The following is a 17,937-nucleotide window of genomic DNA, read 5'->3' on the forward strand; positions in this document are numbered from 1 at the left end:
TATTAGAGAAGCTAAAAGTTGCTCTCAAGGGAAATTCTTTATACTTGAAAAGCCTCCTCTATGGTTGAGAGATGATAACATCATATGTATATATTATCAATATCATTGATTTACATTATGTCATCAGATCTATCAAGTTTCCAAAGATCAAATTTATAGCCTTCCTCTTCTTTTGTGTATGCTACAATCTCGCCTATGGAAAAAAATACTATATTTACAGCTAACTCTATGAAATTCGTAAAAAAACTAATTCATAAAATATCACAAAGTTTATTGCATATTTGAGATAATATCACTAACCTTAAGAGAATATAGGTCAACTCAACTAAATCTTAATCTCAAACTAGTTGAGATCGGCTATATGAATCCTTTTGTTCCATTTCACTTTATTTATAGCTATATTTAGAGCTACTTCATTTTATGTGATTTACGGCTACCTCTATCTCTCTTTCATTCTATATATATTAAATTACTCATTCGTACATTGATAATATCATAATCTTAAAAAAATATCATACTCTTCATATCTATAATTCTATTATACATAGATTTGACTTCAGCTTAAAGTAGGAATTTGAAATCAATTTTTCGACATTAGCTTACTAAAATTTTTCAAAAATATTACACACACTTAATAAAATAATCATACAAAACCTTAATATAATTAAAATTTGCTGAGATTAACAAGTCTAGAAGAGCAAACAGAATAGAAGTTGCACAAATATATTTCTTCCATTGCACATTAGAACGCTCTTTGTTGTGGAATGTTATGTCCATTGATCCATGTTAAAACTTCTTGGGCAATCTTTGCATTTTAATAGAAGCTTCATTATTTTGTACACTTTGCCTTGTTTTATAAGTTCCCAAATATGTTGGCAGTTGATCTATTTCAGGGGTGATGGTTTAATGGGGCAGCCTATAAAGGAGCATCCATTTCACTATCTTAATTGAATGGAGGTTACTAAGGCAATGTTTGGTCCACCATTCACAAAAGTCACACATCATAAACACTCATGCCAATAATGCTAGTGCTGCCCCAATCAAATGCTTCCTTTTTCACCAACCCTCCAACCTCTCACAAAATTTAGTACAAAGTAACTATAATCATAGGTTAGGTTACTAGGAATGATGATATGACCTCCTGAATCATGATTGAGGTGGTTCCCCTCTCCTAATATTACCAACCTTGAAGAGTACCCTTGAAGCCTCAAATTCTATCCATTGAACACCAGGCCCCAATAGCAATTTCCAAGTCATGAAAACAAGCATGCAGGCTGTCGGTAGAAGAATCCTCTACTGCTTGGGACCGCAACACTCCAATGCAACCTTGCAAAATTCATTAGCTTCTTTTCAATTACATCCAACAGCCATCATTGTGCACCCGAACACCGAGATGGAATCTCGAAAGTAATCTCCTCTTTTCTTTGCAATTGGGTCATCATCCCTCATTCGCGACACGATGATGCAGTGCTTTTGATATGCTGAAAGTTCACTATTCCATTAGGTTGAAGAAGAATTCGTCTCTTTTAAGGGTTTAAGGGCTCAATCCTATAAATAATTATCCAGCTAATTAAGTGGCTGATATCTCACAAAGTTTCTTGGTTTCTTCTTCCATTATAGAAAGAAAAGCTGAGTTGTCGATAGGAACAAAACTGGATTCAACCTTTGAAGTTGTTTTAGTTTATGCCAGCCAACTTTTTATCATTTAACAGTTTAACTATATTACTTGTCTTTAGAGTTTACTTACATTATATTTGTATTAATTAATGGGGGCAGGTTTGATAGATTTGCATATACTGGCTTAGCTAAACCTACTTAACCCATGAGTGGGGCAGTTCAGACATGGGGTCCCAGTCCCAGTCCTTGCATCCAATTTCAAACTAGTTGGTGCCAAAAGGCAGATGAGTAGTTATCATTTGTTATAACTAATCTGTGTTTTATATTTGACCTTCATGTTTAGATATTCAACCAAAGCACTACCCAGAGTGCGAGTACTCGAATAATCCAACTTGAACATTCCCCTCATTTTAAGCTATATTCTTTCCTACATAATATGGCATTAGGAATTGGCACAAAAATGTTACAACTTTGAAGTGTTGTGCTGTGCATTCTCCTTAGAAAAGGAAAAATAGTTTGTGCCATTTGTGCCTTATGGGCTATAACAAGAGGCATTCTTCTGTAGTCTACTCTAAATTTGATCTTTTCTTCTTCTTCTTTTTTTTTTTTGTGTGGTTTTTACCAGCTTCAATGAGCTAGAATTTAATCTTTTCTTAGTGGTTGCGATGGTGTTTTGAGAACAATGTTTTTATACTTAAGTCACAAATGGATCTAAAAGATTTGATCAATGCATATGCTACTAGAATATTGGTGTCAAAAATTGGTCATTAACATATTCATATCCTTGGTGATTAGATGGCTTAGGACTCTCATAATAACTATTCATTAGAGTAGTTCTCTTACCATTGCTTGCCTTACCAATTCATCAAAAGCAGATTTTAATAATGAGTTCCATTAGCAAATGTGCAAGGGCAATCTTAATAAAAAAATTGTCATCATTGTCTAAAATAATTTGACATGATCTGATCAGAGATTCAAACTATTATTAAAAAAATGTCATCATCGTCTAAAATAATTTGACATTATCTGATTAGAGATTCAAACTGTTGTATGGGATTCGATCTATAAGTACCTCACACATAAACTGTTGTTTATTGGTAGGAGTCAGGTTTTTTATCTTTTTTTTTATTTGAGTCGCTTAAGATTGCCATTTCCTAACATCAACAATTTAAATTTTATCATTTATGCCTCATTAAATATGTATTAATTAGTAAATAAAGAAAAAAAGGGCAAGAAAAAGGAATATTGGTTGTTTTTGTTTGAGTGTTTAAAAATACATCAACCTGCCTTTTTTTTGTGTCCATTTGAAACTAGCCGTTACATGCGCGTCCTCCTAAATTTTTTATTATTGGATATCCAAATAATTGCTATTATTTGACTAAACAATCGCTACCTTTATTTGGTTGACTAAACTAGTCGTAAAGGACTTTTCTATAAATATGCAACTTCTCTTCTTACGCGTACATCTCTCTTCCGTCTTATTTTTTTAAAAAAATCTTTTTTCGCTCTTTTTTGCAAAACACCCCCTCTATTTTTCTCTTCCCTTTTTTGCAAAATGCCATTATATATTGATTCTTGAAGCAAGAGGCAACGGGAAGTAATTCAATCAAATCTTTGTAGTTGAAAGCGTGCGGTGTCATTAATTCCAGAAAATATGAAATCTATCTTTAAAAATAATGCTATCTGTAAGCCTCTATAGCTAAATTTTCTTACTAAATTTATTTTTATTCAATCTATTTATTTTTAAATTATAATTAAATTTATTATAAGAATTTGCATCCATCGTCTCAAATTTCAACAGGAAATATATGTGTGAACTCTTGATTGGGACGTTTCTATGCATATCTTGCACGGCAAATTTAGAAAGACTCTAAAGTCTAATCAATTAAAGCTGGATTATTAAACTTTACCAAACACGTGCTGCCAACTACTATTTCAATAGAATCAACTACTTATATGCATAAAGCAAAGTATAAGGATGGGACTTGCCCTCCACCTCACTCCATGTGCTATTTAGTCTCCATAAAGCATACACAATTTTTTCTTATGGTTATATATATATTATAATAAATATATAATTCTATATTAATCTTAAAATAAAAAATATTTATTTGACTTTTTCAAAAATAAAAATTATTTGTGCCGCAGCAACCATGAATCATCCATCGATTGAATCTATTTTATAGATCGAACCAGAATACGTGCCTCATACTTAATAAATTTTATTTTGGTCCTATAACAAACTAAGGTTGACCGAATCCATACTAAATTTTTTACTAATCAACACTAGTATTGTATGATACCAATTAGACATCGTACTGACACTCAATAAAATTAGATATGCTGGTTGTGAACCGGACATTTTTTTATTTTTTATTTTTATTTTTATTTTTTGATATTTAATAATATTTTTATAAATTTTTTGAATAATTTAAATATTAATTTGATTTTTTTAATATTTTATATTATATTGCATTGTACAGTTTGCACTGGCTCTGCATCGGACTATTTGGATCTATTTCCGAACCTAGAAGGGAACGAAAATGGTTCCTAAAAATACTAATGTCCTTTATAGTATGGTATGGTACGGCCGAACCAATGTTGGAATGAACCATTTATATCCAATTATTCTTCATTTCTTGTCGCCATGTTATGGACATGTCAGCTATTGGAGCAGTATTTATTCCGGTTAAGGCAACTATGTACGCCTAAAAATGCCTTTCAGAGTTCAAACTTACAAGAAGCTACGGACGGAAGAAGAGACGGTGGCAGTTCCGCAATTCATGGGGATGTTTTTTCGTGTGGGATCCGCGCCCAAAATAATAAGACATGGTCATGAACTGGACCCTGTGGGCCACGCCACAAGTATCCAGTCGGGCTTTTGAGCCGAAGCTTCTTTCATGCGTGCTCATTTCTCTCTCTCTGTCTTTCAAAAAGAGCAGTACTCCTTTCGCTCAAAAGAAAAAAGGTTCCTTTTCTTGCGGTGTGAATCCTCTCCAAAATCTCCATATTTTTTATACCTTGGAAGAAAGAAATCCTAGAGAGGAAAGAAGGAAAAGGAGGATTTAGGGAAGGAAATCTATTGCGAATCAGTTCAAGAAGCTATAGCCCGATCGGGAAGGGTACTAAATCGCGTCGAGCGCTGGAAGATTCTCGAGCTAGGGTTTGTTTTCTGGTTTAACGGGCTATAGATATTTCTTGATTTGCCGTTAATTTCAATGTCGCCATAATGTTTTCTTAATTTTAAGTTTGCACCGTGATCGAGATAATTTCTTGCAAGTTTACTGTTAGTTTTTGAGTTTTCGGAAGCGAGGGGGGTCTTCTGATTTGGAAAAGATCACTTGCGCATTTACATTTCTATGGATAAAGCAAAATTCATCGAAGTATGGTGTTTCTCTCTTTGTAATATTGTGAAACTTTTTTTTTTCTTTTTTGCTTTGATTTATGGTAGTATATGGTGCTTTAGTAGCATCAACATTATTTTTTTATTTAGTTTTTGGTCACTCTTAACCTAGAGATGTACATGTGGATTTATTTATTCATTAAATTCGGTATGTATAAACTTTTTACTCAAGATTTTTTTTTTGATTGCGACTTATGATTCAAATTTCAATATTGTGTTCTTGGATTAGTACTCTTTTTTTTTGGCTTATAGATTCTATTGTGAAAATGGTTGATTTCTGATTGCAAAACAGAGTGCTTGGTTTAGGGGCAATGACGCTTGATTATAGAGAGAAAATGCGGAATGAGGCAGTTCGGTTTGTGACATACAACGTGAACTTTGCTTCTAGAAAATTCTCAAACTACAAGATAAGAGCTGACAGTATAATTGTCGAGCCGAACAAAGGGCCTGAAGCACCATCCCTTAAAGAGATTGTTGCAAAAGAGACTACCGAGCTGCTAGAGCGGCAACAGCGTCTCTCTGTTCGTGACCTGGCTAAGAAATTTGAGAAGGGTCTGAACACTGCCACGAAGTTGTCTAATGAGGTTTTGCCACAATGAATCTTAAATCCATGAATGTTCATTGTTGCCTTTGTAAGGTTTTTTATTTTCTAGATTATGAATCTTGAATCCTGTTGGCTTAGATGCCATGCAACTTGCAACAGATATTCTCTTTCTTTCTCAACCATTCAACTTGATACTGTCTTCTTCTTCATGTTTTTTGTCACTGTTCTTATTGTGAACGAATTACTATTCCATTTAAGTCTTACATGTAATCTTGCTTGGGATTTTAGGCTAAGTGGAGAGAAGTGACTGACCGGCATGTCCTTCTGAAGAAATTGAAGGTTGTACTTGAATCACTAAAGGGTCGCATGGTGGGTCAAAATAAGGATGAATTTGAGGAGGCAATCTCTATGGTTGGTATTCTATATTCTTGCTTATATCCTTTCTTGTTCTTATCACATCACCATGTATGAATTTAATCTCCACTTGTGCTATACAAAACATAATTCAGTTCTTTTGTGTGTGGAAAAAACAGTTTTTCTGTGCATAAGTAAACAATTCACTATATTTTATGACCATGTACAGTATATCAAAATCAACATATGAAGGTCGAAGCCTAGCATAACACCAAATGTTCATCTGGTCTCAGAATCTCTCATGTTTTCACATGATGGAACTACTCTTTTCTTGTAGTTGATGCCTTATTTCTCAAATTTATTGATTTAACTACAGTTGTTGCATATAACTGAAGAAGACAGTTGTCCTTCATTCTCTGAAGGATGATATCAGATTCATATTTGATGGCTTAGTTTTTGAATATTCTATTTGTGATGTAAACTAAACTGAGATATTGACAGAGTACACTCATGTTTTAAAACCATGTTGACATCATCTACTTGTACAGAAATTTTGAATTTATTAAACAAGATTACTTGAAGACAGTTTTTCAAAATAATGTTAGAAATAATAATTTCTAGATTTCTTCTACAAATTGCTTATTTGCATTTTATTCTTATGTTTTTCTATGGGAGAATCCTTTTCAAAATATCTGGAAGTGATTTTCTAAGGATTCATGCTGCACTATCATTCTATATCTTAATTTGTTACAATTGCATGAGCCATAATCTGTTGTCTTTGCTTCCATTTATGCTCTTTTCTGTAAAATGCAACTTGATTATGACATGCGTGCTTCTTGTAGGTGGAGACTTTAGCAGTTCAGCTGGCTCAAAGAGAAGGAGAGTTGCTTCAGGAGAAATCAGAAGTGAAAAAGTTAGCGATCTTTCTTAAAAAGGTAGTATGGAAGAATTTTTTTGTACTATTTGATGCTTGTGTCGGTTATAACTTTGCATCTAGAAATGTGTAACATTCACCAACTCAATCTTTGTTTTTGCTATCTAAGCTTCGATAACTATACTGCCTGATTACCATTGCACATAACTGTGTAAGCAAACTATTTTCCCTTTTCTCTTCTTTTACTATTCCATCCCAAGGAAAAGAGATCTTTGGATTGTTTATTAAACTACCTACAGTCCCATTCCCTACTCTGCCCCTCTATTCTCATCATACTTAGGTCCTGTTTGTTCCCAGATAAACTGAATAAAGTTCACCTTTTTCAGCTTCATTCAGGTTTATTCAGCGAAAGACTTTTTTGCATGCCTGAATAAAGCTCCAATAATGAGGGGTACTTTTGGGATTCAGAAAATTGGAAAACCACCTTTGTGGTACTTATTTGGCTCTAACCAGGTTAAAATTATTTGATGAGTTTTGTGTGTGTGTGTGTGTGGGGGGGGGGGGGGGGGGGGGGCTTGAATATTTTTACTTGATTAACAAGGAATAAGTACCTTCTTGAATAAGGTTATTCAAATATTTGTGTCGAAGTTATTAGGGAACCAGACAGGCCCTGATGTGATCTTGAAGAATAACACATTCAAAATAAAAGAACATTTGGAAGATCTATCTATTGCATCCTGGGTATGTATATTCAATTACACTTGAACATAAACAATGTTGCTTCTGTCCACGGAGGCTTATGGATAAAATAATGCAGACAAACTTGTTTCTTTATTGGAATGGAAAGACCAAATGAATTTGTTTCTCTATTGCTCAGGAAAATTGTTTGTGACTTGTGAACCAGTTATTACATTGCCGCCAATAGACATTAAGCTACCGACAACATACTATAGGAAAATTTTCTTCTGTAGAAAAAGTTGATTTAAGGATTTGCATATTGCTATAATACTGTGTCATTTTTCTTCAGAACCAGGAAGGAAAAAGACTAAAAAAGGGTCCCTTCTAATATCTTCTCTACTAATATTGTAGAGGACCTTAAAACTGCAGGTTGTTATCAAAAACTTTTTTCTTTGGGAGTCATAATATAAGTAAATAGGTAAACCTATTCGAAGATTGAAGTGGTTCTGATTCTGAACAAATAATAATTTCTTTGTATTATAATATATTTTACTTAACAAATTTTCAGCTTCCTTTGAAATGGTTGTTTGGTTGTTTATTTGGTGGGCTACAATATCTATATGGTACTAGTGGCATTTGTAGATTGAGAATGAAGTCAGAAAACATCATGATTTGAAACATTTGTTAATATGCATTAAGAGGTTACCTTTGAGAGATGAATGTACTTATTTGTGTGGTAGATAAAAATGATTGTTTCAAAGTAAAGTAGATATTAATTCTATACCTCTTTCAAATTTTTCCTTTTTCTCAAGACGTCATGAGCTGTGATACATCTCTATTCAGTACTATCAGGGATATCGACTTTCTATGGTTTTCTAATCACACTATCAAAAGCAGCTGGTTAAGCAACATTATGAGCTTGTATAAGGAACAAATTAATCTGCTGGGAAGATACCCCTCCAGAGAAGATATTTGCATATTTCTCATTATCAATGATGAATAACAAATCCAGGAGTATGATTGTGGTTGGTTGAATAAAAACTTTATGGAACTACCTAGTAGAGGCCTAGAGTGTTGTAAGTGATAAGAACAGATCAAAACATGCTCATTAGTATAGTACAATATATGCTGGTGTGCAAAGGGATGATGAATGGCTTAGGTCCTCAATTTTAAAAGGAGAACTCTACAAGAAGATGCAAGAAGGCTAAAAGAAGATGCAAGAAGACTAGGATTTATGATAGTCCACGTTCATGTGAGGATCCGTGCAAGCCTGTGTTTAGTTCCACATCGGCTATGCACTGGGTAGATCTTGGGTACTTATATAGAGCCAAGGAGCCAAAATAATATCTTTTGCCTAGCCTTTTTGGATGAGGTCTTAGGTTGTGACAAATGGTATCAAAGCAGACCCGACCTATAGCCTATGTGGGCTAGAGGGCACTGCAGCACGGGCTCATTGGGGCTGACTATGGGCGAATCGTGGTGTTTGTGATTAGATTTGCATGGATTTGAATCTTTAGCTCGGTAAGAATGCCAGAGCTTTAACGGAGAGAGTATGTGAGGATCCGTGTGTGCGTGTGTTTAGTCGCACATTGGCTATACATTGGGTAGATCTTGGATACTTATATAGGGCTAAGAAACCTAAATAACACCTTCTGACTAGTCTTTTTGGATGAGGTCCTGAGTTGTTATATTCAAATAGCTGCAAGACCGGTTGTATGCCAAGTAGGTCAAATCTCAAATTTGGTACCTCAGAAGCATAAAGATCTCCATGAAAATGCAAGAACTAGAAGTCATCTAGAGTGATCAAATGCCCTAAGACAAGTAAAAGAAGTACACCTCCATGAAAGCGCGAGATTCCAAGAAAAGGGAAAAGGTTAGGAGGAAAATATGCTCAACAACCAGGCAACGTGGACTGAATAAGATTGTTTTGGGTGTGAAAAAGATAGTTGAGTATGAGAATGATGTTCTACAATCAATGAGATGTTTGGAGAGGCCCTTTAGAGAAGGTGGAAGATGATAATATTACCTTCCTATGGCATGTTCCTAGGTAGAGGTGATCTAATCATGATGTTCAATTGACAAAAACATTCATTCATTACTCAAGGAACCCAAAACTTATGCTTGAATCCAAGCCGAAACGCTTAGGCAAGGTGTTAGAAAACTATTATTTTACCTTGGTTCAGGATTCTAGGGCCTAAATTGGGTTTTAGGGTTATAGACGAAATAACCAAAATCAAGTGCCTGCTGGAATTTTCTAGAAAACATCTGATTTTTATATGAAACAAAGGACATAGGTCCAAAATTGATGTGAACTGGGAAAACAATGTGTATATATACATACATTTCACATACAAATATATATATTGTCAAGAATGAGTAAAAGAAAGATAGGTCAAAATAAAAGCAAAATTAGCAAGGACAAAAAAGCAGATAATATCTGGTAGTCTCACTCCACTATGAAACTTAGGCTTTGTAGAAGGCTTTGAAAGCCTCACACTTCCATTGTAAAATTAGACGTGAGAAAACAATTAATTCATAAAATTGTTTAGATGAAGAAGTGAACCTCCCCCTTTATAGACATCTTATTCCTCAAGTCCTTCCTACACAAATGGAAATCAAAACTTCCAACAATTGCAAAATGCAGATTCTGCTCAACCCCAAATGGAACCATCAAAAGTACCTCAAAATACAATCTTGGTGATCTGAAAAGATTTCTGACCCAACCTGTACCTAAATAGGATCCATAGGCACGAATCCTTCTTAAAATAGGACTAGAAAACTTAGCAAAAAATATAGCCTAAGTAATAAGCTCAAAAATGAAGTATAACTGAAAACAAAATGCCTCAACTACTCTTTATCCTCTTCAAGCTAAGATAGGTAACTGAGCTCCTGTATCAAATCTTGTGAAGTCATTGGTTCTGGTGAAAATGTAAGCAAGAAGAGGATAGGTTGATGCTTTAGTATGACAGTGGAGCTGCCAAAGGATGAGATGATGTAGCTTATCAGGAATATGGAGCTATTTCAATGCCTAGGATGTTGATCTGATGTTATGCTATCATCTAATCTAAGGAACAAGTTCTGCATTATCGTGATGCAAATAATTGTATATTGAGGGGTCAAGCCTAATAGATGCACCAGTAATATGTTGTAGCTCTGCACTTAGCACACAAAGTAGGTAAATTTGTGTTGTTTATGCATGCTAATGCTACTATACATGGTCAAAATCTCTTCTAATTGTTCTAATATGCATAATGGTATGCAAGGATTCATGCCACATTGCATCATGCTGGAGCTGTACCTTTCCAACAAGAGAACTTACCCCAGACGCCTCCGAGATAATGTTTGCTCATGAACCAGAACTTCCCAATTGTCTTGGTTATCATTTGCTAGACTGACTGGGACAGTTGTGTCCCAATGCATGAGACAGTTTGACATCCCGGTTTCCTCTTTATTTTTATTGCTAATGATCATTATAGTCCATCTCAACCCATCCAATACTGTAATGAACCTGGATGAGACTAAGTACTGATATTGGGATTTCAATCCTTGGTAATATGAGTTTAATCAATAAATAAGGAAGGACAAATTCATCTGAAAAAACCCCACAACAATGCAGCCGATCCTCATACTCATAACCTATTTACTAAGAGAAAAAGATCCATCGGAAGCAGCTAAGTCATATAACTATACTGAAGACAAATCAGCACCCTTAAGTTGTTTCTTTGTTTCACTGTCATTAAGCTCTTCTATTTTATTACTACCAGCAGAGCTATCTTTATCATATTCTAACGATGAGTTTCTACTGGATCTAATTAGTTCACACTGTTTCTAGGCTTCTGAAGATGCCAAAAAAGTGGTTGAAGAGGAAAGGGCTTGTGCTCGTGTGAAAATTGAAAGTGCTAGAGCAGCAGCGCAGAGAGTTGTACAGGCTTTTCATGAACATGAAATGAAAACCAGAAGCACAGAGAAGCAGGTGCATCTAAAATGTCTTCTAATGTAGTCAATGATCTTACTTTTGTTATCTACTTATAATCTATTCTATAGATGATCTTTAGATTGTTTATTCAGATCTTCAATGGAGCTGATCTAATATCGCAGTATTTAGTACCATGGAGCAAAACAAATGGCTATATTATTGTGCTTGCTTTTTAATTAAATATTCCTCACTTTGACATGCTTCTATTTGTCTTTTTTGTGGCCCTAGTCATCTGTTTTGGATATGCTAACTCAATCAATGATTGGACATGTTCTCATCTTTCATGTTATTTTTATGTTATTTCTGGTTTGTGTATGTTTCTCGAAGAGGAGTGTGTTTCAGTTTGGATTTCTTCTATCATTCTGGCTCTTTGGCCTATAATTTTTGTCTCATAGATGAATGCATTATCTAGTACTAAATCTTTCCTCTTTCCTTTGTGTCAAGCATGGTTCACTATATTGGTGCATACTGTCCCCTACCGGAAGTACTGTACCATAGCAGTACTGAATTGAGACTCGGTATTTTGGGTGTGTTGGGTCTCAGTATGCCGAACTGACCACCATAATGGATGTAAGGACACTGTACCAGCATGTACCGGTAAGGGATCCAGTACCGAGATGGTGAACCTTGGCGTCAACTCTTTCAAGATTAAGTGAACCTTGTGGCGATCTTCTTTCACATAAGCAATTAAGTTTACAAAGAATGAACAAGTGAAATTTCATAATACAGTCAATTCGTTTGGCACATGTCTCCAAGTAGAGATGAAATGGGTAAAACATAGTGTGATATCTTCATCATCTAAACTGAAAAGGAGTAGGACTGAAAATGTAGTGTTCTATATATGGATACTTATGTCCTTACTGTTATGGTGGTTGCCTCACCACCAAGTTAATGTAAATCCTTGCATATAAACTCTCTTTCATTTTTTGCAAGAAGATAGAACGTTATTCTACAACCATCCAACTCTCTTGCCTTGATGGGTGACATGGTATCAAATCCCACCATAGCTTTGATCCTTTGTGCCTCCCATAATACTCTTGCTCTTGATGATATCCTGTAATATTGTAGTTCAGTATCCATGAATGGTGGACACAATATTTTAAGATTTCAGTGTGAGAGAGAGAAAAAATGAAGGGGTGTATGTCCCTTCCTACCTGTTTTCCTCTATCTACTCTTCTCTCTAAATATACTCCGTTTTTCCCACATTCTCACTTTTTTTCATCTATTTCCTTTCCACCTCAAATTTAATTTTGCTTTATGACCTGTATACTTAGTTGCTTTTATTTACAGAACAAGCTGAAAATTATGAGAGGTGTGTGGTCTGGTATATTTTCTGCAGTCTAGAATTGCGAGGTGCGGATTTGTGTCAAAAAATCAAGTGCATATCTTCCCTTGTTCCTGCAACAAACATGTATGTGGTCTCTTTATCAAACTTGGGGTTCTGGAAATGGTGACTTCTCTATCAATCACCATGATGATGATTTACTAAATGCCTCTTGTGACATATAGATCCTTAAAGTGAGGCCAATTATCTCTGTGATTCTCTGTTCATGACAGAAAACAGGATGACTTAGATTTCTGGCCTTCTAGATTTTTTGCATTGCCTTTGGTACCAACAAACGTATCTAGAAATGTTCAAGCACTTGATTAGTGGCTTCCTGCATGTAGGTATGTGGAAGATTTCCTGCAGTAGATTCATGATTTTGCAAGATGGATGTCATACGCCCCAATGTGTGCAGACATTCCACCTAATATCTAAAATATTCTTACCAAAAGCTACTTCCATCAAATGTTTATTATACCTATCCGAGACCACATTTTGTTATTGAGTAATAGGGTAGATTTTGTAATCAAGTTTGATGATGCCTCTCGAAAAGCAGAGGGCAATCTTAGTTTGTTTCTGACACTATCTCATTAATAAACAATCAATTCCATGATCACTCTTGACTTCTATATGCTCCTTTAGTACTGCTTGATCATTTCAATACTTTTATCTACTCTTGTAAGAAATGCACTTTGATGAATTATGAAAAGAAAAGGTCTTGCTTTTAGATGCTTGCTTGGAAGAAACATGTCTTGGAATGAACCAACTTCAATGGTTCTGTTGAGTGGAATATTGAAATAAAAAGAGTTTTTGGAAAAAAAATAAAATTTTCTATTTCCCTTTATCAAACTAGCAGCTAGCAGAAACTACAATGATTTTTCATATTTGAAGACCCTTGGCAAGCTTCTAAATTGCCATAATGTTCAGCTTGTCATGTCTCCGTACAAGCAAGGCATGGGTGCTGAAGAATCTTGATGTGTCATGCTATATTAACGTAAATCATTGATGTCGAAAGGATGTACATGACCTTTATCTGCTTCCTACGCTTTATTATTTACTTATTCACTAGATATCTCCAACTTCTTTAAAACTTTAATATTTTTGGTTCAAACAAAACTTACTGACATAGGTTTAACAAATGGTTTGATTTCAAATTTTCTATTAAGCCAGGAACTAGATACTTGTTAGAGTCTGGTATTTCTAAAAGCCATTTGCATATTATTTTGAATATTAATTGATCCTGAATACAATATTAGGTATGTTACCACCATTTATGGTAAGTCTTGAAATTGTTGCATCAACAAAGGAACAACAACTCACCATTTATGAATCACTAAAAATATTTTACTAATCTAGACATCTATAATTAATTTAAATTCAATATGCCTCAATCTTCTAATTAATGAAGAATATATAGATATCATAGACTCAATAATGATAATTACATCAACATCAAATGGGAGAATAGCATTATCAAAATGGTTGTCCAATATTCTTGATCGAGTTAAGATCGTAAACAAAGAAAAATTAAAAATGTGACTTAACCTGTTTTTTATTTATCGGTTCAACCGAGTCATAAAAGACTTGGCAAGTCTTAGATGAGTTTTGATCATTTTTAATAAGTTTTGCTAGTGCATACCCTCCTAAATATATGAAGTTGCATGAATGCACTCGTAAAATTGCTATTTGCATATATACCCTTATAAATTTTTTTTTTGTATTTCTACCCATTAAGGGTATTGTAGTCTTTTGAAATTTAAACTGCTCATTTCTTAACGGCATTAGATGGCATGGTATATACGTAAAAAAAAAGAAAAAGAAGGATATATATGCAATATAAGTGTTTTATAAGGGTATACATGCAAATAGCAACTTTTCGAGGGTATTCATGCAATTTTGCATATTTAGGAGGGTATACATTTAAAAAACCCTAAAATTTATGAGGAATTTTACTTCAATACCTTAAAGTTCATTCATGAAATATATTTAGTGCTGTTATTTGAACAAGTTGGAGCTAATTTTGTGCTGAAGTAATGAATTTTGGAAAAGAGCCCAAAAAATACCACACTCATCGATCTGTAGTTACTATGATTTACCTTTTCTCATATATTTCATAATTGACAAAAGAATAAGTCAGAGAGCAGAGATAGATATAGTATCCTTTGGATTATCATGCAGGTCTTTCAATCGCCTAACTGTTGCTGTGGAGCAGATTTTGCTTGCTACTGTTTCAGCTGGTTGCTATTCCAAGTCAACCTATGATTTTGGTGTCTTTATTTATTTTTATATTTTGTTCATCAAAATCAGAAGGATTTCGAACAGTTGATGAGAGAAGTTCAAGAGGCACGAAGAATCAAAATGCTACATCAGCCCAGCAGGGTAAGTTTTCATGTCCTTGTACATATAGATAACAATCTGGAGCCCTTTTTTCTTTAAAACATTTCAGCCAACACCAAATTCCATTATTTTTAGTTTGCTCTAGTGTGTACTTATTATATTAACATGGTTATCCTTTTGTGGTTAGCTTCTTGTTTTTCTAATAGCATTGAATTGGAATACCAAATTTCCTGAGCTTGCAATTAATATACATGCAAATATTAATGAGATGACTGGACACATGTTGTAGGTTATGCACATGGAACATGAACTTCAAGCTTTGCGTATTCAGTATGCTGAGAAGTCTATGTCTTCTGTTCAGCTTAGGAAAGAGGTACATTCCTCACCAAAAAATCCTTCTAGTTGTAGTAGACTTAGGTATTTCCTATTCTTTTTTTTTTGAGAGTGAGAGATTTCTGGGATGCACTATCTATGAATCAAGCCCAGAACCTTTGGTTGCTAAGCAAGGGAGTGTGACCACTGGGGACAAGCCTCAATTCACTTGAAAAGTTAAAGTACATTCACATCATTGCTTGTAACATACTAGATATTAGCATGTGCTATGCATGCGAGGACAATATGGATGATTGTTAACTGTGCACGATTTTTTTTCTTTTTTTTGTCCCTCTAATCACTTGATAGTTGGGCATAAATAAATTGTAGTACTACAGATGAATGCTTGGGAGATTTTCCATTAATAACGGATAGCTGTTCATAAGATCAAATCAAGCATCTACATCACTTATTTAATCTGATCAATCTCGCTGTTCATAAGATCAAATCAAGCATCTACATCTAGCAAGACGTAGAAAAAATTCATCCTTTTCTTCATGCATGTGCCTATGTCCAATGGACTTAAAATATAAAGAGGCACGTGAAGTGTTGGGATTTTAATAGACATGATAAGAAGCGGAGAAAAATTGGTGCTAAGTATTTATGGCATTCTAGATTTGTCTCAATATGCTTTCCTATCTTGCATTGATTACATGAGGTGGTTGATTTAAATGACCAACAGTTGTTCAAGAATTCCATCAAGGACTGCAAAACCGACCTGAATTGCTCGTTTGAGGCATAACCGAAACAGTGCAAAACCAATTCAGTATGGTAACTGGTCCGTACAAGTCTGAACCACATTGGAATCGCCCAGATTCTACTAGGGGTACCTTGATAAAGAGTGAGAAAGAAGGGGCTGGGAGCTATCTCAGCAATAGGTGCATTATTACCATATCACTATTATATTGTACCAAATCGGTAATGTACTGGTATGGTGCCCAGTATTGAAATTACAGACCTTGGTTCCTATTATATATAGGAAGGGATTTTGGATACTTTTTTTCTGTTTATTATCTTTCTGGCATTTTTTAAAGTAGTTCCAAGATTACAAATACAACTTGCATTATTACTATGATTGTCGACCTAGTTCAATTCACATGTAGTGCTTTTATGCTGTCCATTTTCAGTCTGAAGCTGTTTCCATTTCCATGATTTCTCATCTGTCATATCATTTTGCTTATTATAATTGTTAGATGTTTACTCTAGAAAGAAACACAGATCTCCTGCTGTCATCCCAAAGTTGGCCCTATTGCCAAAATGTAGAATTTATGTTGAATCACCAGCTAGCTGAGTTACTAGGAAGCTGGGTCCCTTTCTTAGGCAGAAAACCAAATCCATGTATCTTACTAACTAACCAATGTGTGCTGGAGTAGATGCTAAACCACTTCCTTATGAATTTATATTTCTTGAGCAATACACAGGATTTGAACCCTGGATCTTCTCCTAGGGCAAGCCTTGGGGGGAGTTGTCAACAATTGAGCTAACAATTGTTGGCTCCCTTGTGAATTTATCTTGAAAGGGACATTTTGACTCAACTTTGTCGAAGCTTTATTGAGGGAGAAACCCCCCTTTCCACCTTGAATTGGTCAGATATGCTGAATATCTGAGTGTAGTGGTTAGCTTCAAATTATCCTACTAGCTCCTAACTATAAGTTCAGGCTGTCAAAACTTTTCATCCCATATCTGTATTTTATAATAAACTTCTGAAGTGGAAATTAATAAAACAAATTCCTAGTGGTGAATCTGTCAAGAAAAGTTTTTTTAAATAACCAAACAGGTGATACAATGCATATCTACACATGCAACTGAGTAAGGCATCATTTTGTTGACCATTTTGGTTGTTTACCATTGCTTTTCTGCAGCTGGCAAGGAACAAAAGGCTTGAGGAAAACATGAACCAGTTGTATGAGTTAGAAGGTCTTGAAAGTTTAGGTTCATCTTTACATATTATTCCCCGAGAAGATACTGCTCCGGATATCTCAACTTGCGCAATTCAGTGGTATCGTATACAATCAGAAGGAAACAAAAAGGAATTAATTCCAGGTATATATCTCACATTTGTTCCTTTTTCACTTTTGTATGTAAACTCCTCTTCTTGTAAGACCAATAGAAATTTAACCATATAATTTCCCAACTTCATTTATAGCTCCATAATTTTGAAATATAAATTTTTATGCCTTCAATATGGCAAATCACAATGAATTTATAGAACCTTCTAACTATGATTTTGGACATTTGAATGATTATCTTATTTTTATTTAGTGTTAGTGCTGGATACAATTATCGTTTTACTTATTTTTCTTTATTTTTTTATCCTCTTCCAATCTCTATACTATAGAAGTCCAAGCAATTGCGTTCGCCACTCTGCAATGTCTCATTATTGTGATCGCTCTTATTTGCATCTAAAGAAATTCTGATCTTATCACCTAATGTATCCCTTGATTTGTAATAGCAACTC

At 34.6% G+C, this 17,937-nt stretch overlaps 1 protein-coding gene across 1 annotated transcript; it reads left to right on the forward strand.

Moving 5' to 3' along the window:
• The first annotated feature begins 4,662 nt into the window (after nt 1–4,662).
• On the forward strand, nt 4,663–17,830 carry LOC120109086 (stomatal closure-related actin-binding protein 1-like). Its single transcript, XM_039122821.1, has 8 exons — nt 4,663–4,780; nt 5,313–5,604; nt 5,853–5,975; nt 6,761–6,853; nt 11,303–11,443; nt 15,078–15,149; nt 15,397–15,480; nt 17,342–17,830. The coding sequence occupies exons 2-8, from the start codon at nt 5,332–5,334 to the stop codon at nt 17,603–17,605; spliced, it is 1,050 nt and encodes a 349-aa protein (XP_038978749.1). The 5' UTR covers nt 4,663–4,780; nt 5,313–5,331; the 3' UTR covers nt 17,606–17,830.
• The last annotated feature ends 107 nt before the right edge of the window (nt 17,831–17,937 follow it).

Source organism: Phoenix dactylifera, unplaced genomic scaffold (assembly GCF_009389715.1).
Source record: "Phoenix dactylifera cultivar Barhee BC4 unplaced genomic scaffold, palm_55x_up_171113_PBpolish2nd_filt_p 001784F, whole genome shotgun sequence".
NCBI classification, from domain to species: domain Eukaryota; kingdom Viridiplantae; phylum Streptophyta; class Magnoliopsida; order Arecales; family Arecaceae; genus Phoenix; species Phoenix dactylifera.